Genomic DNA, 25,722 nt, shown 5'->3' on the forward strand with positions numbered 1-25,722 from the left:
TCCACATCACATCTTCCTCTTACAACTGCACCAAAATGAAAGATAAAACAGTGATCCCAGCTTGAGCTTTGTGAGAATAGTTCCAGGGGTTTTAATTAACAAGGATCCCGATTAGAGCAGATTGAAAGGCATTTATGCGACACTGACTGAACCACTTCAGTTGTGTATATACCAGCAAACCAAATATATCTATAGAATGGGTGCAGACCCTAGCAGACAATCACGTCTGCCATTTAAGTGTCAATATTTATTCCCTGGTGTGTTTTCAGCTTTTATCAATTAGCATCTGGAGACAATTCCCAGGCATGATGTGGGGGACTGCATCCATTATGGTTTCGGAAAAATATTATGACGTAAGGACTTTAACCATGCCTGGCCACTGGCTCTTACAGGTAGAGGATGGTTGCTAACCTATTTCTTTACAAGCATGGAGGTAGCCTCAACATCCCAGGTGACATACATATAAAAAGCACACTTCGTGCATACTAGCTAGCTAGTTCTGTATGTTCTCATGCTCAACATCCATATCTATGAACAATCTGTCCTTGGCACTTAGCTTTTCCATTGCATGATATGTAAAACTAAGACATGGAATGTAGGTTTTAAGACTTTACCTTGGAAGATGGGTGTTTAAAATTTATATAAGACAGCACAGGATTTGGTGAATTTTTGACTCTTAGATCATCATTGGATTTGTCTTCGAAACCATTCTGAAGGCAACTAGTTAACAATTTCAAAATGATGGCAGGAAAAGGGGAAAATCACTTTTGTGATGGTTTGGTAACACTGGAAAAAACAATAATTTCAGGGCACACAAATCTTGGACCAGAGATAAAATATCATTTATCTTAAAGTGAAGGGCTTTCAAGAATTAGTTTCATGATTCAGGAATAGTCCTTAAGCAGGTAGGAAAGTTGCAACTTTACCTGAAAAAAGGGAGCAGGCACATGTCCAGCTGAGAAGAAGAACCCTTTAAAAAAATTTTTTTTAAAGCACATGGTAGTTTGGTATTTTTGAAAGTACTTTCTGATTCATAGTTTAAGTTAATTAATATGTTTCTAGGCCATTAAAAAGCTTTGCTTTGTTAAGTTTCACAGGATATCCATTAAATATAAAAGAACAAACAATTGCTGGTGTAGTGTCAGAAATCAATTGAATGCTGCTTAATAATCTTCATTTCATGCAAATCACCACTACTAGTGAATGAATAATGCTTTGAGATAACCATAATTGTTTAATAAATCATCCCTTTAATTTAAAAATTTGTGTTCTTATATATAAAGCTACCAGATGGCGTCTTAAAATAAATCTATACTCTGTTGATCCCTGGTTTAAAACCCACAAGTTTTAGGATTTTTGTGACATGTCACTTCTAACCTTAGACTCTGATTTCTCAAGTCATTCAAGAGATGACTGTTCTGGCAAACATACAAAAAGAAGCAAAGTAAAAACAGAAATAGGTAAATGAATGGGATGAGGGCAAATTAGACATTAACCACAGAGAAATAACTGAATGTTATATTAAGCTACTACCTCCTTTTAATCTATAAAATACGTCAGGCAAAATCTGGCTTAATTTAAAATTGTTATAAATGCAAAATATTCCATGACTCAGTGATACTGTTGATATTCATTTAACCTATGCCCAGGAGCAATTGCCCCAATTTGAAATCAATACATCTACATTATTTCAAATTTACTGCAGCATTGATGAGATCTTTGCTTTACTGTTTAATATTATGAATAATATGAATATTATGCAGCATATTGCAATTGGTGTCTTGAAATATATGAATATCTGCATGATCAACTAATATTGAGAATCTCTGGCATTGCTGAAAATAAAGGAAAAAGGTAAAGAAAGAGAAAGTTTGCACATTAGGACACCATGGTACTATTATTTCTTCCATGATCAAAATTAGCTTTCATCATGAAAACATCACAAAATACTGACAAACATAACCTCCTTATTCTTCCCCTGCTTCTTGCACGAAAGAGGATATTTTGTCACTTCTTGACTCCTGCATTTAGAGGAAGCATACCCTGACTGCACCTTTCCTGACTCTGAGAGCAATCTTGGAACTTTTGGACAAGTAGAGATAGCTGCTAATTAAAAAGAAGGGCTAACCCTAATTAACATCAAAGAAAACTATGGAAAGACAGATAGATAATAGTAATATACGGAAGAGATTCAGTTTTGCTGCTCCTGCAGCCAGGCATTTTTCTGCTGTGATCTTATTTTAACTTCCTATTAAACATACTTAGAACATGGAAGTATCTGTGCGTGGTAGTAGAAATAGCCTTTACATACAAAACAAACAAACAAACAAACAAAAAACCACTGTGCTCTCAAAATCTCTTGCTGTTGCCTGTAGAAGCCATCATGCCTGTGGCAGCAGGATGGATAGCCAGTTGCAGGGAATAAAGTGGCCTGATTATAATGAGAGAGCTAACATCAAGCCTTTGCATGTCTCAAATTATACACAGATCTCTGTAGCCTCCCAGATTGCTGCTAGAAAATGTTTGCAATAATTCTCCTTAGTAGTAATTTTTCCTTGGCCGTAGCACTAAATTATGTGATTGCTAAATTATTGTTATAGTCTAACAATGACAACCTTTTATAAAGAAATAGTAGAAAACCGTTTCCAAGGAAACCTTCAAAAATTTCACAACACCTTCATGCCAATATTAAATCCAATCTCAATATCCTGGCCAATTACAGTGTAAGTGATTAATTCTGCCAACCTGTTTTGAAATAAAAGATATTTATTTCCTAACCCAAGGTACAATGCCCTGATAATGTACTTCATTTTAAATACTATGTTTTATCAGTAATTTCAAGACACTACCCTGAGTTAAAATATTTTGGAAACACATGAATCTGGAAAAAATGAGGTATTCAGCTTCAGGAGAAATAATTTTGTTAATTACTTAATCCAAAGGAACAATTAAATTATATTTCCAGAATGACAAAGCAATAAATTTTCACCAAAACTAATGTTTTTGAAAGCAAGGTTATTGAAAGCCAAAATGCAGAGTGAGGCTAAACCCCAAGTAAACTCTGAACTGAGTAAAAAGTAACACTAAATTTTAGGAAGATGTAATTATCAATACAGATACCAAAGTACCTTTAACAAACTAAAAGCTAATTAATCTCACCAAGTAAACATTTGTCAAATGAAAATCAACTTAAAAAACTTTGATTTTAATCAAAATAGTAAACTCTCTAAGAAATGGGCAAAGTCATAGATAAGAAATATTTTATGTAATGGAAAAGTTTGAGATAATCTTATATCAATGCATGAAGCATATGTTGATAAAGTTAATTAACAGTGCAGACTCTTATCTGAATACATTATACGCACATGATATATTTAAATGAATAATTGAATTGACTTGCCATGGTGTGCCATGATTACATCACAACTTTTCATTTCATGGAATGCTTCTTCAGAAATACCTTTGCAGGGTTTTTTTTTTGTTTTTTTTTTAATTGTTCGGGTTATTTGTAGCATCTGTATTTAATAGTTAACCTGAGAAATAGGTTTCCTTCAAAATATTACACAGTAGTTTATTTACCATTATTCAGATGTATTTAACAAAGATGCCTAATATTTTCCATTGTTTATAAAGTTAGATTTTAAGTTTAAACTGATTTTTTCTGTTTTCCATTTTCTAATTTTTTTTTAATTTTTATGATAAAGCTTTTTCTTCCTTTCTGAAAGCTTTGAAATGTTTTACAAGCTTTAAAAAATTTCAGAGATGGTCTTGAAAATTTGGCAAGGTAGTTTGTGCCTTTTATTACCTTGTCTGACTATGGCTATCATACTAAATGACTGTAGATAGCTCAGGCTTAGTGAGACTTTCTAGGAAACAGGGAAGTACTTTAACCTCTCAAATCCTGTGGTTATGAAATGGCCCATGTCACTTCCAGATCTCCTACTGTTAGCAGACAAGGAATGTACCTTTTCAAACCACTGGAATGAAACCTCTATGCATTTATGATAAAGACTTCTCACTGTTTCCCCAAGCTGAATGAGACCAAACGCTGGAACTGAGGTGAGGACCAGGTCTCCTCTGCTGCTGACACCAGGTGAATGACACTTTTTTCCAGAGCAGCTATGACACAGCACAAGGACTATACTACTGGTTCTGACTGCGAGGTAGTACTTCTGAAGTAAAGGAGAATGAAGTTGCAGAAACTCGATCTTGCCTCTTACAGAAGCCAGAAGACAACTGGTAAAATAAGAAGAAATGGAATAATAATTTTCTTTTGATGGATTTTCTTGATAATTATATTTTACTCTGCCAATCACAACTTCCTGGTACTTTGTTTAACTTAAAAATTATTTCTCCTTTCATAATTCTATTTTTTTAAAATTCCTTGAGTTTTCTTGAAAACTACAAAATTCATGCCTAATGGGTAAAATTTGTAACTGAACAAAAATTGTACTTTTCCTTCATTAATTTTGGTTACCACCTATAAAATCATTAGATAGTAAAATACCTGCCACAGTATCAAAGGTAGCTGGGTAATGCCTGTCATCTACTTATTGTACAATTAACACTACAGATCTAAACTAATCACTAAATGAGCAGCATCATCCTTAAGAAATTAAGATATTAGTCTTTTAGAAAAAAACCACTATGTGAGCACTCCAGATATGCTGGTAATTGTGTTATCATCCTCAACTGTATATCTTGGAAACTGTTGACTCAGATAATTTAAATTCATCTAAAATAACTTGAAGCTAGTGTGGTTTCCACAATGAAAATAGATAACAAAAAATAATAATATAAGAAAGAGCTGGTAAGAACGTACAGATGTACAGATTTGTTTCATAACTTAGATCTTTTTTTGCTTGGTCTTTTAACAGATAATATGATGCTGGAAAAAAAGCTCTAGCTGGTTAATGTTCAAAAGGAAAGCTTGTGTTGTGAAACATGTCTGTTATAATACTCCACATGCTATGTATGCTTATTCCAGTTGTTAAGGATAGGGAGATGTTTAAGTGAAAACATTCTTTCTTAAACTGGAAGCAATCAGGATCCCGTGAATTAAAGAATTTTCGGTTGTAGAAATATGAAAAAGACATTAATTACATTGTCAAGTGAAGATGATGTAATTATCATCAGGTCTTTCAAATGGATCCAGAATTAGCCAGGACTACAATTTATAGAATGAATCTATTATCAATCAGAAGTGAATGGCATTTAGGACATTATTTTACTAGGAATTGAAGTGGTAGAATTCGATTTCTTGAACTTGATATGCAGAGTGGTATGTATTTGAGGTTGCCTTGACATCCATTTCTAAGCCTTTGTTAAAAACTTGAGCTTTAGTACAATTCTGAGGCTAAAAAGGCCAATTCAGTGCCATTTGATACTCTGTCATTTGATACTGACATGTACAAATTGAAAATAGTTGTAGTTATAAACAATAATTGGCATTTCTGGACACTGCTGATACTTGAAACTCCAGTTTCGGCTATGAGCTAGAGGATTATAATGCTGAAAAAAGCACTGACTTTTGAAGAGCAGATTTCCATGCAGCTGATGATGCAGTCAAATTCATGAAGGGTTCTGTGGATTGTTTTCTATTTTAACCACAATCACCAGACTGATCCCAGTAAAGACTGAAGTAGAAAGAGCAGAGAAATGAATACACTTTTCCAAGACAAATGATTATACCAAAGTTTAGCTTTGCATAACTAAAAGTACATTTGACTTGTCTATTCCCAGAAAACAAACTACTTCTGAGACATTTTTGCTTAAGTTTAAAATAAGTATCTAAATACAATGTCTTTAAACAAACACCCAGAAATACAGGAAATGAAAATAATAAAAAGTTTTATTTCTTTATTCAGTCATAATAATCTTCACTACCAAGAACATTAAGTCCTTAGTCACCTGGAACTTGAGTATCTATTCACACAGTTAAGTTTTTTCCAAACACAACTAAACAACAGAAAGTTTTAATAACTAAGTAATTGGAAAAGAAGGCTTTACTTATCTTAGAAATGTAGCAATGCCAGTAATATCATCCTTCATGAAACAGCTGCTAAGAAGACTTGTAACTCCTGAAAACACTGATTCATTATGTGTTTCAGAATATCTTTTGTTTCACAAAGCAAACGAAATACTGTAAACAAATAAGTATTTTTTTGCCTACTCTCAATCTATTTTTTGATATGTCACAGAACTAATTACAACAGGGAGCCCTGAAGGTTTCTCAGTTGTATTGAAAAATGCTTTTTATAACCGTGAACTAGTGGGATCACAATATAAATTTGACATGCTAATCTCCAATTCATCGCCTGTTTGTAGATCTGATTAATTTACGTTTTGTTACCTTTTTACAGTATTCAACACCATCGTGATTGTAGACTTCATACTTAAATCCTCTTGTAAAAATAACATTGGAAAATAGAAATACACATACTGATTCCAGTTAAGAGGCTATACATTTGTTTATGTCCCAACATGCAGTGAATGAAGAGACGGGACGCAGCTTGATGCAAGCAAATGTCCGTTTATTGTACAGAAACACGAATTTATATATAGTTTCAGAAGCTGCGCTTTTTAAACAGATTGGTTCTTTAAGCTAAGCATTGCATACTAGGCAATCCCTGATTGGTGGTTAACTACCATCAATTAACAGCAAGGTGTTACCTTTCCTTGGCACCATCCATCCCCCACTCCCCTATGCTCTCTCAGCATGACTCATGTTAATCGTTGTGTCTATACACACTCCTTGTCCTCCCAGGGTTTGTGACCTACAAGCTCGAGCACATTCCCCTCAGCTAACTGATTGCCATGCATGGTCCTAATTTCCAGCTCGCTCAGCATCTCCCCCTTCCTGTTGCACAAAAAGAACCTTTGAAACCGAACGAGTGAAAACAAGGTGTAAGTAATAGAACAAATAAAAAAGCAACTAAGACATATTATCAATGTCAAAACAACCCACTGTCTCTGTTCTGTACAATTTTACAATTTCCCCTTTTTGTTTTTGAACAGCTAGTACCAGGTTTGCCATGTTCTGCAGGGCCCTTGCAAACATGACAGCAACCAAGGTAATAGCAAACAAACAATACTGCCAATTGAGTGAACGGATGCCAAAAAGGCTGACATTTTGTCAGATTTGGTAACATGTTGCTGCAATGGGGCGCCTAAAATCCACACAGCACATATCATCAAAATCCTCAAAACCATGTCTTTGAACCAACAACAAAATGCAGTGGCAATTTTGACTCACATTCTGAACTGCCTACCAAACAAGGTGATTTAACTCTTTAATGCTTTCCTTGCTGTTACTCTGGATAAGAGAAGAACCGCTGCAATACGTTCCCATCATAGCCTCCTACTACTCTAGCATCTACAGAAAGAAAATTATTGACATTCAAAGTATAAACAATATGAACTTCTTTTGGATTAACATTATACATAGGTGGAAGGGCACACCAAACAAGGACTGGTTCAGTCAAAAGGTTCGAAACATAGCATGCCTTCTCTGAACATACCTCTGGGGTCATCCCCTTCATTCCCTCTTTTTTTATGCAACCAGAGACACTTTACCATAACAGAGAAGCCCATATTTACATCTCTGAGCCCGGACACAAACCACAGTTGTATGCACCACCAGGCTCAGGGCAAAAATCATTCATATGCAGACACCTATTAAACACTAGATAACCATGTTTATCATAGGGACTCCCAAAACTCCTCACTTAAGCATTTCCCACTTATATTCCTGCCACCAATCCCTCAGACCCCCTTTCACCCTCCCCAAAAATACAATCAATGCATCAGGAGAGACCAGGGGGCGGGGGGAAAGGTCCAGCTCCTTTTCCAGATCTATAGGACCTGGATCAAAAGGTTTATCAGTGTCAATGGAATCCTTGTCCGAGTTGTCCTGTTCCCGTTTGGTCCTGTGTTGTGAGAGTCGCTGCAATCAGTGACAGAAGCTTTGGGGGCAGAGGAGGTATGGACGGAATCGCCATCTTTGACGGTGTCTTGAGAAGAGTCGCACTATTGGTGGAATTTACAGCCTCCTCTGGTTTAGCACCGTTAGTAGAATTAGTCCACACTTGGCAAAGAGTAGTCAGAATTTGCCACCAAGGTGCTAAATGCGTTCCCGACACAGAGATCCCCTCCGCGGCAGCATCATACAATTGGCTGCTGTATGAGCACACTTTCATTTCTTTCAAAGTCTCTAAAGTTTCTTGGCTGCTCACCTGTATCGATGCAGGTTGTCCACCTGGTCCAGCCAGCAAGATGATCGTTCAGCCAACACGTCTCCTCCGGAACACAGCCCTCTTCCACGAGCTGTCTTTTTTATCGACCAGTTCCGTCCTTATTCTTCCAAGGCTTCGGAACACCACCACAGGGGTCACCATTTGAGGAGATCGAGGCACGGACTCCTGGATCTGACTAGAAGACCCTTTATGAGTCCATAAACGTCTCCTTCTGGGGACGAAGTCTGACTCCCCATTATGGATTTCCTACAGCTCACCTCTCAACTCCGGAGGGATTTCAGGCCGGCCGGCTCCTGCTTCCTTTCAGTGGTCTATTCAAAGTTCTGTGGGATTCGCTGCAAGTTGCTCAGTTAGGCGATTCGAGAGCCCTTCACGTCAGATCCTTAACCGGATCACGTCGGGGTCACCAGCTTGCTGCGATGGAGAGACAGGATACAGCTTGATGCAAGCAAATGTCCATTTATTGTACAGAAACACGAGTTTATATATAGTTTCAGAAGCTGCGCTTTTTAAACAGATTGGTTTTTAAGCTAAGCCGTGCATACTAGGCAATCCCCGATTGGTGGTTAACTACCATCAATTAACAGCAAGGTGTTACCTTTCCTTGGCACCATCCATCCCCCACTCCCCTATGCTCTTTCAGCATGACTCATCATGTTAATCGTTGTGTCTATTCACACTCCTTGTCCTCCCAGGGTTCGTGACCTACAAGCTCGAGCACATTCCCCTCAGCTAACTGATTGCCACGCATGGTCCTAATTTCCAGCCTGCTCCTGCACCAGCATATTCCCAGTATCTTTGTGCAAAGTTGCTGATGTTAGAGAAAGTAGAGCATTACAGGACTTAAGTGAGAGATTTAAAATGGAATAAACTGCTGCAGAAATGGAGGCATAAAAGTAATACTAAAAAAATTCATCTTATATAAACACACTAATCTAGTTTAACTGAGAGTTTATAATTACATTTTCATTTTTCATAGTATAACAAATGTGTAGAGGAAATAAAATATGCCATGTTGAACACTTGCTTGATTTTCCTTGAAACAAGGTAGACACTACAGACATCACATCAACATTGTAGTCCTGTCTAGTAGTGTCATATGTCTGTTAGTAAATATTTAATTAGATATAATTGATAAAGAAGAAAAGTTATTTCAGGATTTCCAGATGCTTATATACTAACTAACATTTATTAGTTAGCTAAGGTGTCATTAACATCCAGAAAGTTCACTGCCAAAATTATCACAACTGAATGCTGGGTTGAGCATTCAGAATGTTGAGACCTAAACTAAGAAGTCTGAACATGCATAGATTTCCTTGCCCTTGACTCCTTTGTTTTCCCTTACAGCCTTCTATTTATACCTAGTCAGAACATTAACACAGTAAATATCTGATAACCAAGTCAACATTAACTGCAAAAGTGCTCTACTTGTTACAAAAATGTCTGATGGAAATAGACTTTTTCCCTGATTGAAAATATCTTTCAAACTTGAGAAACAAAAAAATAGATCTTTCTCCTCAGTTTTCTTTTCCACCTCTATTTTGCAGGGGAAAAAGGAGGGGAAATCAAACTGAAATGTTTATCAGTTCATTAGCACCTTTCCCCTAAAAATGGAAAATTAATGCTGAAAAGATTTTTTTCATCCATCAATTGACACTTACAATTTTTCTCCTCCTTATACATTAAAGTAGAATTATATATCACATGATTGAACATGTCAGATATAGACCTGAAGATACATTTCTGCGTACTCCTTGCCATTTCACACTATGCTAACAGCCTACTTGTATAACATATATTTCTTTGACGCTGTTTAGCTCTTCTAACATACCAATCTGTCACTCTTTAAAGAAGTATTGCAAAGATCTCTATAAGATACATGATCTTTCAGTGAATTACCACCACAAGGAACACTTCATAAGCTCTGTCAAACAGTGATTTGTGCGGGACTGCAGCAGGCTGTTAAACTTACCTTATCCTAGAACATTTTTCTTTCTCTCAATAAAAGCACAGAATATTGAAAGTATTTAAAAGTAGAAACTGAAGGGGTGTTCAAGTCATTTCTCAATATAGAAATACCAGTACATTCAGAGACATGACTAGCATGGCTCTTTCAGTATTAACCTGTCATGTAGAGATAGCCAGAGAAACAGTGGCCTACACAGATGTTTAATGAAATGTTAATTCAAATCTTGAATTATTTTAATGATAAATCTTTCTCTCCCGTCAAATTATGACCATTTCTACTCATTCCAATAACAGATTAGTCAAAAGAGGGATGACTCACAGCAGGTAACCTGAAGGGATGGGGATAAAAGTAGCTGTTATTCTGGCTGCTAACATGATTTGAGAGAAGGCTGACTGTATAAGTTCAAGATTTTGTTGGTTAAAAAAGGAGGCTTTGAAGGAAGAAAGTTAATATGTCTATATCACATGAAATACTTTGCAGACACTATCCATCACCATATTTATCAAATAAGATTAAATGCCTTTTACTGCTTACGTCTCAAACACGATTATTTTGATCCAGGAATAACTAAGGAAACTGTTTGATCTCTGCTCCTGCAAGATTCAGAGTAGAAATTACAAACAGTCCTTTCTGATTTTAAAACCTCTTTAAAAAAAAAAAAAGATACCCATAACAATCCATACCCCAGAGACAGTAGTGTACTGAATCATATGCATTACTATATCATTTAGGTTTTCACTATTAGAAAGAAAAAAATTATAACTAAGCATTTTTCACCAAGCCTCACAAAGCACAGCTTGTATAAAGCGGTTTCCCCTGTGCCAAGTGATACTTGCTTATAGATGAAGGTTGGTACATTGAGTTCTTTTTTCAGACATTTTAAATCATTCTTGCCTAAAGATATCATATGTTTCATCAGAAAATACAGTACTATCATTCTTCCATGCTTGAAAATTCTGAAAATATTTTCCCCAATGTGCCAGGGAACTTCCTTCCAGCATAAGGCAAAGCACACAAATATTGAGGCTCAAGAGATGTTCTCTGAGAAATGCACAAGCCCATGCAACAAAGGTGATAATAGAATACTGAATACCAACACTAATGTTAATTCTTGCAAAAGGGAAATGATAGCATCATGCTGAAATGAGATAAAAATTACAGATAACTGCTTCCCAAGTGAGGGATATCTGAGAATTCTTGCTAAAAGTGGAAAAGAAAGGTGGAGTAGATGGAAAAAGCAAACAATGCTTTTGTGTTTGGAGTAGAATTTGTTTTTCCTCCCATGTGGAAAGCTGACTTTTGGAAGGTACAGTATTGTGGGTGCACAGCTCAGCACTGAGTTATAATCCAAGGTTTTATGGAATATAAGTTATTCAAAGGTTTTGTGCTTGCTCTTGATGACTGGCCTGTTGCAGATGTTTATTCATTCACATTACTACCCATTATTTCAATCACACTGACTTTCTGGATTAATGAATCATCGTGTAAGTAATTTGGACAAGATCAGTAATGTATTATTTCACCTTATGCAGTAGAATCATTAGGCCATAACACAATCCAGCACTGCAAAATTATCAGGGTAAGTACCATTAAAAGCAGAATCATGCATACATCCTTGACCCAGTATTTTTAAATGCACTCGTGTCTGGACATTTTTAATGAAAAATTCATATTATACCTGAAATGAACATTAACCAAAGAGACCATTTCTAATAAAAACAACTTTATTAGGTAGCCATCTGCTTCAGACCTTAAAAGTATGATTGTGGTTAGAAAAATGACTCTGAGAATAGCACTTTATTATGCAAGACCTACATTTTTTATGTATTTCTGAGTCATATCATAAACACTGAGAACAATAAGCAAAGTAAACCAGTTTTACTATGATTTGTTGTACTCTTTTAATTATAAACTTTCCCTTGCTTAATATATCAGCAGTATTTTCAACTGTATTCTGAATGCAGGAACCTTGAATATATTTTGCTGTAAAGAGAAGGGATTACTCTTCCATCCTGATATGAAGTGGAGATTTTATATTAGCATTTTAATAAAAATATTTTGATTCACAATAAGATATGTATTTGAGAATTTAACATTTGTACTTTACATTTATTTATACATCACCACAAGTGTACACTCTTGAGAGTATGAAGACATATTAATGACAGCTATGCAATGGCTAACTGAAGAAGCTCTACCATATCCATACATAGTCTGAATAATGTGTTGGTGGATCATGAAGCATTCATGAAAATACTTTAAAAGGAAGGTGAGATTAAGAATTTTAAATTTCACCTGATGTGCTGATACTTTGAGACACATAAAAGGATAGAGTTTGTGTTTTCTAAAGGAGATTTTTTTTTTAAAGCTGTCATGGTTTAACCCCAGACCGCAACTCAGCCCCACACAGCCACTTGCTCACTTCCCCTGCATGGGGAAGGGGGAGAGAACTGGAAGAGTAAAAGTGAGAAAACTTGTGGTTTGAAATAAAGACAGTTTAACAGGTAAAGCAAAAGCTGTACACACAAGCAAAGCAAGACAAGGAATTCATTCACTACCTCCCATGGGCGGGCAGGCAGGTGTTCAGCCGTCCCCAGGAAAGCAGGGCTCTGTCTTGTGTAACTGTTACTCAGGAAGACAAACACCATCACTGTGAATGTCTCCCCTCTTCCTTCTTCTTCCCCCAGTTTATATACTCAGCTTCACGTCATATGGTATGGAATACCTGTTTGGCTAGTTTGGGTCACCCATCCTGGCCCAGTTTCTCATGCCCCTCCAGCCCTCCCACTGGCAGGGCCCGAGAAACTGAGAAGTCCTTGACTTAGTATAAACATCACCCAGCAACAACTAAAACCATCAGTGTGCTATTGACATTTTTCTCACACCAAATCCCAAACAGAGCACTGCACCAGCTACTAAGAAGAAAATTAACTCTATCCCAGCTGAAACCAGGACATTCAGAAAAGCAATTGCAGCAATCTAGTCTTGATTAAAGAAAGGCACTGCCTAACCACTCCATATCCTACCTACTGAGCAGTATTCTCAACCTGCCAGTTGAGATTTACTATGAAGCATAAAAAAGAAAAGACCTGTGAAGATTTTGGTAATGTCCTTATGAGATCTTATGACCCTTTGTCATCAAATACAGTGATAAAATTAATTCTATCAAGAAATGGTGCATGGGAAAAACAATGTGATAAATATTTTGGAGATAATAATGGTTCAGTCTTCTAAAGCAAAATTCTAAACCATAAAGCTTTTAAAGTGTAAACTAAAGAATTAGGCCTTTCTTTTGTCAAAATAGCGAAACCAGAAACTTTTAGAAAATAAGTACAAGGATATAGCTCAAAATTTGTAAACATGTTTTCTGTAGACAACATTGTTAAGAAACCCTTCATACCAGCAATAATGGTGTAAAACAGATTGAACTTTCACTGTAAGAGATAACATGTCCTTTGTGAAAAACAAGCAGGTAGTCAATGAAGCGATCCAATTGTATTAAAATTTGTACTTCTAACAGGGCACTACTAGTAATTCTACATATAAGTATGTATGTACCAACATATACATATGCCAAGCATATATAATATACATAAAAAGATGGAATTTTGTGTTACCACAGATACATATGGAAGGAAATTTTTGTTGCTCTGCCAGGTCATAGAACATCTCTGAATGTTTCAGGTGCCACCTAGTGCCCAGTTCTCATGTGTCATAGTCCCTTTCGTGAGGAGAAAACTGATTTTCTTTGTGCCCTTTTATGCCACTTTATAATGGTGTGTCCATGACACATCCCATATACACATCTTATATTTTAAATTCTAGGTTTAGACCCCGATTGATCCACTGTAGCAGAAATAATTTTTCTCTTTTGTTTTGAAAAATGTTGAAAAGTTCAACAAACAGTTCTCTGCCTTCAATTTTAAGACACAATTTGTGAAAAAGACCTGTTGTGGGAAACCTTAACTAATGAGTGGGAAGTGAGGCATGGTTGATGAGCCATGAACATGTGTGTGTACCCTCAGACTATATACTGCTCAGTTCAGATGACCTTTGCCAACAGGAAGCTGAAAGAGATGTTGTGTACTTTCTTTTTAAGACTAGCCAGTCTCTAGTTTATAATCATTTAAACCATAAATCTTTCACATTAGCCTTTAAAACAGTTTAAGATCCAATTCACTAATTAGCAATGCCTACCAATGCTCACCTGTGAACTCTTACATTTCTTCTTGTCTGCTTAAGAAGTCCCAGTACTTTTCCACAAAATGTGTTTTATTTCATTCTGTTCTCTGCTTTCAGTATGCCTATCATCCTAAATATAAAAACTATACATCTTCCCAATATTTGTGTTATGTCTTGCAAAAAGGGAACCCCGAATCTAGATATGACAGCACATCAAATTGTTAAATTAATGATAGAATAATGATAAAATATTTTAAATTCATTTTACATATGTATCTATTCTTGATTAAAATTTGTGTGGTGACACTGTCTATATAATACCGCACAACTTGTCTGTGCTGTGACATCCTCCTTTAGTGGGTAAAGTGCATTTCCCTAAATTAAGTTAGATTTTTCTGTCTTAGGTTACTGTAAATTCTCCAGGTAAGGACAGCCAGTGAGGAACAATGCAACATTTAATAAGGCAAAAAGAGGTGAGGCATTGGGGAAAGTGCAGAATTAAAATAAATAACACTATTAGATATTACTTAGCATAAAAATTCAGAAATTGAAGTTTAAATTCTTTTACATAACTCTAAAAGTCATAGTAAGAAATACATACTGCAGAAGGAACACTGAAGTGGTTTAGGGTTTAGGATTACTTTTTATTTTAGATTGTTCCAGGCTCTGAAATAAACTTTGCTTTGTAAATGCAACAGCCTCTTCCCAGTTGCCTACAGAATACAGCTGTGCCAAAAAAAAGTGCTCAGTCTAAGTGGAACAATGCTGTTATGACTCATATATGGACATCTCTACGCAGCCACTGCATGGCAGGCAGGGTGCATCTGTCTGGGCTTCATCCACTTGGGAAGTTGAACAGCTACCACATGTGGCAGATCATGAGGCAGACCTCAGGCTTTGAACGATACTGATAAGGTATTCCACCTTTTTGAGGTGGAATTTCCACTGAGGAGGTATTTCCATTTTTGGAACGGTGTGGATGGAACAATCTTTGTGATGCTAGCAACTCTACTCCCATTCCAAAACTTCATGTCGTCTCCAATGGGCTTTCTCAGTCCATGCACTATGTGAATTTACCTTCCAGCCATACTTGGGGTTTAGCTGGTGCTAAACCCCAAGGAATTTACTTGAAGTCAAGTGGAATCTGGTAAAGGTAAACAAGGGTAGCTTGTGCTGCTCTCCTAGCTAACTATTTACCTGTTTGTCATTCCCTTCAGGTTAAACTTTAGAAGTGTGTCTGACGGGGAAATGTCAGATTTAATGACATTTACTGAAGACTATAGTAATCTTTCTGTTGATTTCACTTGGTGCTGGATTATGCTGTCATATGGTAAAATTAGTGACTGCCATTGTATTTCTGCATGGTCTTTTAGCCCTCCAGTGCTGTTCTGTGGCTTTAACTGATTTGAAGAGATATTCCAAATAGTGTATTGCAGGAATCTACTGCAAATACTGGACCATTTCTTCTATTCCATTTGTCATGCTCACTGTGTCAGTGTTATTACAGTACAGTACTACAATTGTCACTTGAGTCCTTTACAAATCTTGGAGAGCTTTTTGCTGCCTTTCTTGCTTTTCCTTCTTGTTTTTCCCTTGCTTGTGGAGCAGTTGTATTAATGCAGTTCTAATTTACTTAATGCTAAAATGGGCTTGTTCCTATACAAATAACACATCACTTTAATTCTATAAATAGAAACATTCTTGTGTTACTTGCAAAGAAGGCAAATGCAGTGATTGTTTCAATGTACTTAGAACCAAAATCAAACTCAGTATAAAAATCCACACTTAAAGTTCTCTCAGGACAGAATTTTAAAAAACACCCTTATCTAATCAGTGGCTTTATTTCAGATAATCAAGTTCTTCTGTCATTTTCTTGGCATGGAAATAATTTCAAAGAAAAAAAAAAGCAAAATTATGTCATTCATTAAAAATTATGTAAGAAACTATGTAATGAAATTAGCTGTATTATCTTTAGTGAACAGTAGAGACTCTCAGTGAGATTACTGTCGCAAAGATATTTCTCTATCAAGAAAAAGCAATTAAGAACAGGAGAAGAGAAAACATTCTTTACTTTGTTTTTCTTTAGGGGAAAAAAAGAAATCTTTCCCACACTGCCTTATGCCTACCTGTTTATAGATAGACAGCAGAATATGACAGTCTCTTCTGACTGACACACAAAAAATGCAGAAAGCAAACCAAAAACTTCAGAGAAGTCTTGTTTGTTAAACAAACTGTTATTTCTATTACTGCTAAACAAATGTGAATTTCAGAATAGTGAATCTTCATTCTGCACTTGTATCTTGAGGTAAGAGATCTGTTGGAATAAAGGAATAACCACTTTTATTGAATTACTACAAAGGACAGACCTGGATTTTGGGGGAGGGGATTTTTTTTTTCATTTAATCTCTGTTTTAATAAATCTGTATTGCTCATGGTAGATCTTTCGAAGCATTTATTTATAATGTCTCTTTCTTTGCTCTCTGAACCATACATATTTATACAGTTAATTTGCCACTTAGGTATTAAGTCTTTAATTTTTTGCCTTCACTGCATTGATACTGCCTACTCCAAATTTTCCTTGTGGTTTCCCTCACTCTGTAAACTCAAGTGGGACAGGTACTCATATATTCAGAAAAACATGAATGAGGACAGAATAGAAAAGTAAGCAAAATATACCTTTTTAGGAAAAAAGCAGAATATTATGATGTAGAGACTATGCATCTGAGTTTTTAGTTTATAAAAACTCTGGAAAACTATGTACAACTAAAATGAACCATTAGAAGTTTTGATATAGGTGAATTTTAGACACCTGAATTTCAGGCAACTTCATATTGTTACAAATCTATTATCTTTCTTAATATTTGTGACCCTTGGAATGTATAGCACTCATTACATCCACACACATACTGCATGCACGCTTCTGAAATCAGTCTTCAGTCCTCAGTACCAAAACATTCTTGCTTGTCAATAACACAAACTACATATGCATTGCTTTTCCAAGGGATATCTGTGTACAGCCATGTTCTGGTATTTCCAGTTACACCAAGTCCTGTCCCAAAAGACAGCTGGAGTGGTACCTAGAATGGAATATTCCCTGGACCATACTCAGGTTTGTCTGGCAGAGGAATTACTGTTTGGAATAGTAGACACAAGTGAACAATCAGTCTAGGACTAGAGCCATTCAGTAATGCAGGGAGGGAGATATCCAAACTGACAGTGTAGGGATACTAGAAGTATCCAATTTCAAAAGCAAAAAATATGAAAAATAAAAAAGTAACAAATACTAGCTTCTATTGGGATATTTCATAGGTTTTTCACTGAGTGAGTGCTCATGAAGATATATATTTGATATTGACAGTGTTTCTCACTTTACGTTGGGAAAAATGGGATCATAATAATTTGTAGTAGCTGTGAACAAAAGCAGTGATAAAGATGTGGGTCAACCCTTTAAAAAGACAAAAGTTCCTAAATTTCGAATATCTAATATCAAATTTAGTGTGTGAAGAACATTAATCTTCAACAGAGAAAATACAAATAGTTTCCACCAAGCTGAAAGCAATGCAATGATATGACAAATGCATTTTTAACTGGTATATTTGCAAACACTTGTTCTGGCTATTTGGACATTAAACTACAATTTTCATGCTTAAACACTTTAGGGAGGACTGGTGCTACTCTTGATTTTATAAATAACATTAAAAAAATATACTGACTTAAAATCTGAATAAAAAGAAAGTAAATTTGAATTTTCACATCTGGTTATGACTTGTTTCTCCTTTAAGGAATGCTGAGAAAGAGAATCAACTTCTGCAAGCCTTGTTTTTGAAAGTATTGTCACAAAGACATATTTAATATGATATAATTTGAATAGCTTTTAAATTAGTAATCATAAGTGGCTGAATTTCTGCTAATTAAACTCTTTAAAGGAGTGTGTCCATTCCTACTAAGCAGAACTCTCTGAGGCATGTTTTACCCACAGTCTTTGAACAGAATTTCTGTTGACATTAATAGAAATTAATGAAATAGCAACTTATTGAAAAACATCAATGGATATTTTGATCTTGGTTTTTTATCCTCTTGTTTAAAACAGAGGACAAATAAGGTTGAACATACCTCACTTAAAGGTGGAATTGATTTAAAAAAGCATTTTGGTCTTGTGCGAGCAAAACATGCACATGATTTCAGGCATAACTGACAAATCTAGAGCAAAGAAAACTCTTACTGGAGATTGAAACAATTAGGACAGCTTACATTAAAAATGAGATGTGCAACAATACACAATAAAAATGTCAAAAAGTTGGATGGTGTAAAATATTCAGTTATGATTATTTTCAAAGTACATGAACAAGGAGTGCTTCAACCAAATTACAATGTGGCAAATTTAAAAGGAAATACTTTTCCATGTTTCATATCATTCCTGAATATCAGAATGACACTGAAGTCAAGAAACTGTGCGGAACTGAATGAAAATTACGAATTAGTTTGGCAATTCCTGTGTTCCCTGACAGATGACAATCTCAAGGTAACAATCCATAGCTTTAACTGGCAAGGGGTTGGTAGTGCAGTGTCACATTCAGTTTGAAAATAGACGCTACCTATTAAAGAAGACTAATGCAGTTGGTGAATTACATCCCCCTGCCCCCGCAAAATAATGCATTTGTATATGTTCAAAATTAAAATACGCACAGAAGAAACTAATATATTTTAAATTGCACAATTTATTTTCTGCTGTCTTATCTAGAATAAGGAACAAAATGACTTGAAGGTTTAGAAGTAGTAACACACTAGCCACTTTCATAATATTAAAAAGTTAATGGAAAATGCCAAGTATTATTTTTAGACGAGTCATATAGTACTGCAGCAGGAAAATGAGTTTTATTTTAGAAGGAGGGTGATTTTTAATTAGTGCTTTAAAATATAATATAATTCCATAAGAATATATTGCTTTCTGTGGGTAATTCTTGATGAGACAGCAGTAAGAGTAAAGCAAGCAATTTTAGGCAATGACTGTTAAAGGCATCACTAATCTTTATATTCATTTCAAAGGACAGGGAATCTTTCTGTGACCTTTTTACAAAGCACTAAGAAAGACAGGCCTCTGAAAGATTTCATCTTCTTGGGGAAGCTGAAAATAAAAACATTGTGTATGGACAGAGTTTTCAAGTTAATAGAATATGATTCATAAGATAACCAGAATCCACAGGATGATATTCTTACCTCTATTTTGACATGCTATGATGACAAATAGTAACCTGAGTGGCCTTGAAAACCTTTAAAGGATTTAAGAAGAATCCCTTTGAACAAATATGCAGGAGTCAACTGCAGCATTGTCTGCTTTGTAAAGCTTGCAAGCAGATTTGAGGACAGGGGTGTTTTGTTGGAGAACATAACACTTAGCCTGATAAAGCAGTAATAAGAATATCAATGACTTAAGCTTTGAAGTGACCAAGATGAGACAGGCTACCTTCTTACTTCTGTGTTGCGTCCTTGTGCAAGGCAATCAAAGTCAAATCCAGATCCACAGAGTATATGATGTAAGAGAAAGAAAGCAATAGCAGCAACATCAGCAATTAATCTACTTCTTTAACATACTCACATCAAAACATGGTTGGTACAGCAAACCTTGCAGATGGAGATGTTGTTAGCATATATTTTATACGTAGCATATATATGTATAGACATGTATAACACATATATCATATATATATGTGACTACCGGATCCTTCCTTCTAGTAACTGTTACATCGTTTTCTTACACAGCTGGTATCAGAAATCTATAACGTATCAGGTTTTGGTAGTTCTTGGCATTGAAGTTTGACAATATAATGAATCTCATGAGCCATACTGGCTTGTTTTGATAACCATTTATATCTTTAACTGAAACATACTATAACAGTTCAAATTATTTTTTCCATATGATATTTATGTATGAGTTTGTATATGTGTGTGTGTGCGTGCATGTGTTTGTACCTGTGTGCACACACTCATGAGCACATCAGGGATGCAGCAGAATAATTTAGTTACAGGGAACTCAGGTAAAGAAAATAAGATAATACATATATACCCTTCTGTTCTTCCATCTTGTTTCCTTTGTAGATTAGGTAAATTTGTTATGACTCCAAGCACAGGCTTACTTGATTTGCCCCTTTTTTTTTAGCATTAGGTGGGTAAGTATACTTGGTAGAAGCTTTGAAGAGCTCCAGATGAGATCATGAAACCTCTTTTGCTCGCACTCGTAAAACATCTATCTTTTTATGTCCATTAACTAAAGGACTTCAGCAGTAAATGATGGGAGGTTGTAATCAAGCTATTTATGATACTGAAACATCAGTCAAAAGGGTTCACAGCTGGAGTGTGAGTACCACCCAGTAAAACTGAGCTCTAATTAATGTCCTCAGAGATCAAACTAATAGCAGACACACAACTCATTTTGGATTCTCAATGGTTTAAAGCTCTGCATTAGAGCTGAAACCACCCAGATCTATGATATTCCATATATTTATATTAACTAATCCCTTGCTCAGAAATCAGTTACCTCAGTTACCTGCAGTATCTCATCACTTTTGCCTCATCATCTAAAATCTGTTAAATCATTCAACAGCTTCCTGGTCATGCCTAGGCTTATGTTTGTTAAAACCTTCTCCTAGTTCTCTGTCTTGAGTACTTGCATTTATTTTTCCAAATTTTGGTTGATTCAAATCTGATGTTCATTCTTGTCTGTATTATATCTGTTTACTGTTTTGCATTTTTATAACTTGAAAGTCAGAAATAAATCAACTTCCTTTGTTTCTTCTTCTTATGTAATGAGTTCTTTGCTGTCAATTAAGAATAAAATATTAATATATCTATAGCTGGAGCTTAAGGAAAACTTTGTGCTCATTTTCATATAATATTTTACCTTTGAATATGTGGGTAGATAAGCAGATAATTAATAGACTAAGTCAGTAATAGCTTTTCAGTGATAAGTGTTATATAATATCCATGAAAACACAGTATCTGCCCAACTTTGCCATAATTACTGTGTCCTATATTCTTCAGTAAAATTTAGTACTGATTTATAAAAAAACTAAAAGTAATAAAAATATGTCTTCTCCAGAATTACAGAGTAGTTCCTGTGGCAATCCAGGAGTTCCACCAAAGGGTATCTTGTATGGTACAAGATTTGATGTTGGTGACAAAATCAGATACAGCTGCGTAACTGGATATATTTTGGATGGCCACCCTCAGCTTACTTGCATAGCTAACTCTGTGAACACAGCATCATGGGACTTCCCAGTTCCTATCTGTAGAGGTAAGAGAAATGCTACAGTAATGTTCTCAGATATATATATATATATTTATTAGTATGAACAACTTTAAATCTCTGGTTTAAGTATTGATTTTTAGACTGTGATTAAAGAAAGAAAAGCCTTTCTGAATATTTTGATTTCTTGCTTATATACATGATGTATCTCAGCATATACATCTACTAGTTTTTAAGTCAATATCCTATTACAATGATATTTCTAATTTATTTTAAAATCTTTGTCATGAAATAAGAACTAGAAACTTGGGAACAAGTAGGATATAACTGTGTTCAACGCATTTACAGCTATGGGAATGTGAATTTGGGATCCATTACTACTTCCTAAGGACTGACTTTCTGTCAAGTATTAACTTGGATTTTGAGGAAACAGAAGTTTGTAATAACCAGAACAATTAAGTTAGAGGGACCTCCCTCATACTCAGGCAGATTTGATATCTTATGATTTCTATACAGGATATCCCTTGTATTCTAACAAATATTGTAGGTCAAATCCTTTTCCCTTGTTCACATGAGAAATATAGCAGTACTAGGGAATCATGTTTTATGGGTAAATCTTATTTTCTGAGACTGTTGGAGAGGAATAATGTTTGCAGAGTAATGAAAGGACCTAAACTGACAAAATGGAGAAATTATCACTACTATACACATCCAAATACAATAAAGATAGCATTTTGATGAAACACTGTTTTATCAGGAAAGCTTGAGATCCTTTTCTGGATTCACAGTTTAACTTTACAGAATGCAACATTTGTATTTGTCTAAAAAATCTGATGTGGTCTTGCAGAAGCTACAAAATCATTTCAACTGAATTAAAAAACTTTAATAAAAAAATTGATTAAAAAAAATACCGGTTGGTTTAAAACCTGGTTAACCAGTACCACAAAAAAGTAGTTATATATGGGAAATGTGCACCATTGGAAATACCATTCTATTGTTTGCTATTCTTGGCTTGGAGCTATTTAATATGTTTATCCATGATCTTGAAGAAAATACAGTTATTACTAATAATACTATTTTCTATAATACTATTTTCTAGTAAAGTTATTTGCAAGTCCTGAAACTTCCCCTCATACTTCCCAGAAAAATGCTATTTAGTAATGAAGAAGATACACAATCAAGACATAAATCTAAATTTTGTTTGTGGAGGTGATCATAAAAAAGATTTTATGAGAATATGTTAACTTGCACAAAACTTTTTGTAACAAAGTAGAAGGCTAATGGACTTCACTGTAGACCATTGTTCAAATTCTTGATCTGCCGATTTTGAAATGAATTAGCATTAAAATTGTACTGTTAAATAAGGAAAATTAAAGACTTGAACCTTATTCTTCCACCTGTCAGTCAGTCATCACAGTCACAGTGTTACACATGCATTCTTTTTACGTAACATTTTTCAGTATAACTTTGGATAATTTTGTTTTTATTCCAAGGGGATGTGAAAATACAGAGTGTAAATTTGAATCGGAATGATAAGCTCCCAAAATAGTCCTGTGCTTAAACATAAGTCTAATGTGTAAGCAGAAGACTGTCACATAAGAATATGAAAAACACATTTCTTTTTATTCATGATTAGAGACGTCATTATCTGAATAGTGTCAGTCTCTACGACAAAACAGATTTGACAGTTTGGAAAGGATTCAGAAAAAGAGGAAACAAGTTCTGTTAGGTTTCAAAATTAATTTTGTCTAGAAACTCAAACTTTTCAGTGTATGTGAAAGAGGATGAAAAGGTGACTGGATTTACTGTAGAAAATCATGTAGAAGGAAAACACTTTCTGGAGAGGACAGTTCTCTAATCAATAGCAGTGAAGAACCTAAGTGGTAAAAGCTTGACAAATTAAAAAAAAAACACAACAAACAAACCCCAAGGTACACATTTTAATAACGGTGGCTATGAATTATTGAAATACAACCTAGGAATGTAACACATTCTTGATTTAATTTTTAATGTCAGGCATGATGTCTTAAAGGCTTAATGCACGAAATTACTGTTAAGGTATTTTTGTTCTGTGTTCAATAAAAAAAAAAATATTAACTAATTATTTTCAATAGTACTTCTACAAGTGTATGTTTGATATCAGAAACATCTAACTTTACATTTAATACAGAGACCCTTGTGGTTCCATTCTAATGAACTTGTCCTAATTTTGTCTAATGCAATTATCCAACACAGAATTCTGCAGAAGGTTGTTAAAGGTGATTACCCACTAATGAGCTTCTTATCGCTTTCTCATTGCCATGGAGACTCTCTTTGATTAAACTAAAGAGTCCCTCTGATAAATGTCTTATTGTTCCCTACCAATGGTTATTACATCTAAAACAGAGAATCTGGGGACAAACAAGTGAAGTGGTGTTTAGTTTTGAGAGTCTACATGTAAGAGCTAGTTTTTCTCAACACTAAACAACTTGACTATGGGTTCTTTGTACATGGCCAGGCCTCTTTCAGACATGCATATACTGGGTGTTAATTTTAATATAAATAGTTGTATTGGGGTAATAGAGAGTATTTAAATGCCATGACCTAAGAAATGTCATTGTCTGATAGTTAGAAAAAAGCCCCAATAGCAAAAAAGTATAGTTTATTCAATATTAAACTCTTTCTCTGTGTGTTTGGTTTTTTTTACCTATAGGAAATAAACTGAACAAAGCTCTGAACTTAAAACATGCTTATATGTCAGCAGGGTCATCTGTGTGTAAATGTCATTGTCATCTACCACCACTTGTAATTCAGAACAATTAAATTTGGAGAGTAATTTTCATTTAGATCATTCTTTTTACATTGCCTTCACTTTGAATGAAGAGATTAGGAGGATGTCATGCTTTTGTTTTAGTAATACAGTTCTCACAGATTGATGTGAGGAATTTCATTGGAATCAACAGTGTTTTGTATTGCTACAAACATCCATACATAAGACCCCATTAAGTGCTTACGGTTTCAGTTTGGTGCGTAACACCGATATTTGTATTTTTTTAAGTTATACATTTGGGGGCCAGATTTTATTCATTAAGAAAAGTTATTCCTCAGATGGGTTCCTTTTTCTTTACTAATCTCCATAGCATTGTATTGCAAAATCAGTGCACATACATAGCAATTGCTTTCTTTCATATCCTGTTTCTCAGTGAACATAGTTCAAATGCACAAAGCTTTTCATCTGTCATTTGCATGTTCTAATACACATTAAAATACTTAAAATTTTATTAGCTTTAGAAGGACTGCAAAAATAATTAAAAGAAAACCAAATTGGATTTATTATGTTGTGGTCAATTATACTGTGCACAACCCATGACTAGTTTTTAAATAAAGTCTTCTTCCCTGACAAATTAATTTTGATAAGGTTGTTTTCAACAGGAAAACATGACAGCAACTTTATCATACCACCTATTCCTGAGATAATGTTGCAGCTTGCAGATTCTCCATAATGCAGCAAGCTACGATTAATTTACTGAGGCTAATAAATAAAGTTACATTTATATATAATATTGTCATTTTATAAAGACACTTTTAATTAGACACTTTCATAATCAAGGAAGTATTCTGACTTTCATATTTTTCTTATGCCAGGGTAAAATGGATGTTTTAAGCATCTTCATTCTAAAACTCTTTTTTTTTTTTTTTTTTTTTTTAGAATTCTGAAATTGCAAAACCAAAATATAGTTTTGTTTATATGCCTACAAGTTCAGTTAACTTTTTTTCACTATTGCCAATACATATAGATACAAAATATTTGCCAGTATAAAACTTCTCCTCACATTTTTAACAAGATGTTTTATCTTTCCACTCTTTTGAATTGATGAACATTTTGGTCAGACAAGTGCACAATGAACTACACTCTAGGTACTTTTTTTACATGCACAAAATGAATCTCTGTTTTTTTTATGTGGGAGGATATTGAGTTATTTTTCCATATTTTGTCATGATAGGTAAAGACTAAAGAGGGTGTTACTAGATTCCAAGTCTGGGAATTCTGTAATTCCTCTGCAACATAAATATATGCACATATAAAGACATAT

The 25,722-nt window shown here is 34.8% G+C and overlaps 1 protein-coding gene across 1 annotated transcript in view; it reads left to right on the forward strand.

Annotated features, from left to right (window-relative positions):
- Nucleotides 1–25,722, forward strand: part of CSMD3 (CUB and Sushi multiple domains 3) — a 740,574-nt gene that overhangs the window by 139,286 nt on the left and 575,566 nt on the right. The window contains exon 4 of the mRNA XM_080381544.1: nt 21,503–21,697. Within this exon, the coding sequence (XP_080237670.1) occupies nt 21,503–21,697 (195 nt within the window). The remainder of the gene's footprint in view (nt 1–21,502; nt 21,698–25,722) is intronic.

This window comes from Falco punctatus (genome assembly GCF_963210335.1).
Source record: "Falco punctatus genome assembly, chromosome: 3".
Taxonomy (NCBI): domain Eukaryota; kingdom Metazoa; phylum Chordata; class Aves; order Falconiformes; family Falconidae; genus Falco; species Falco punctatus.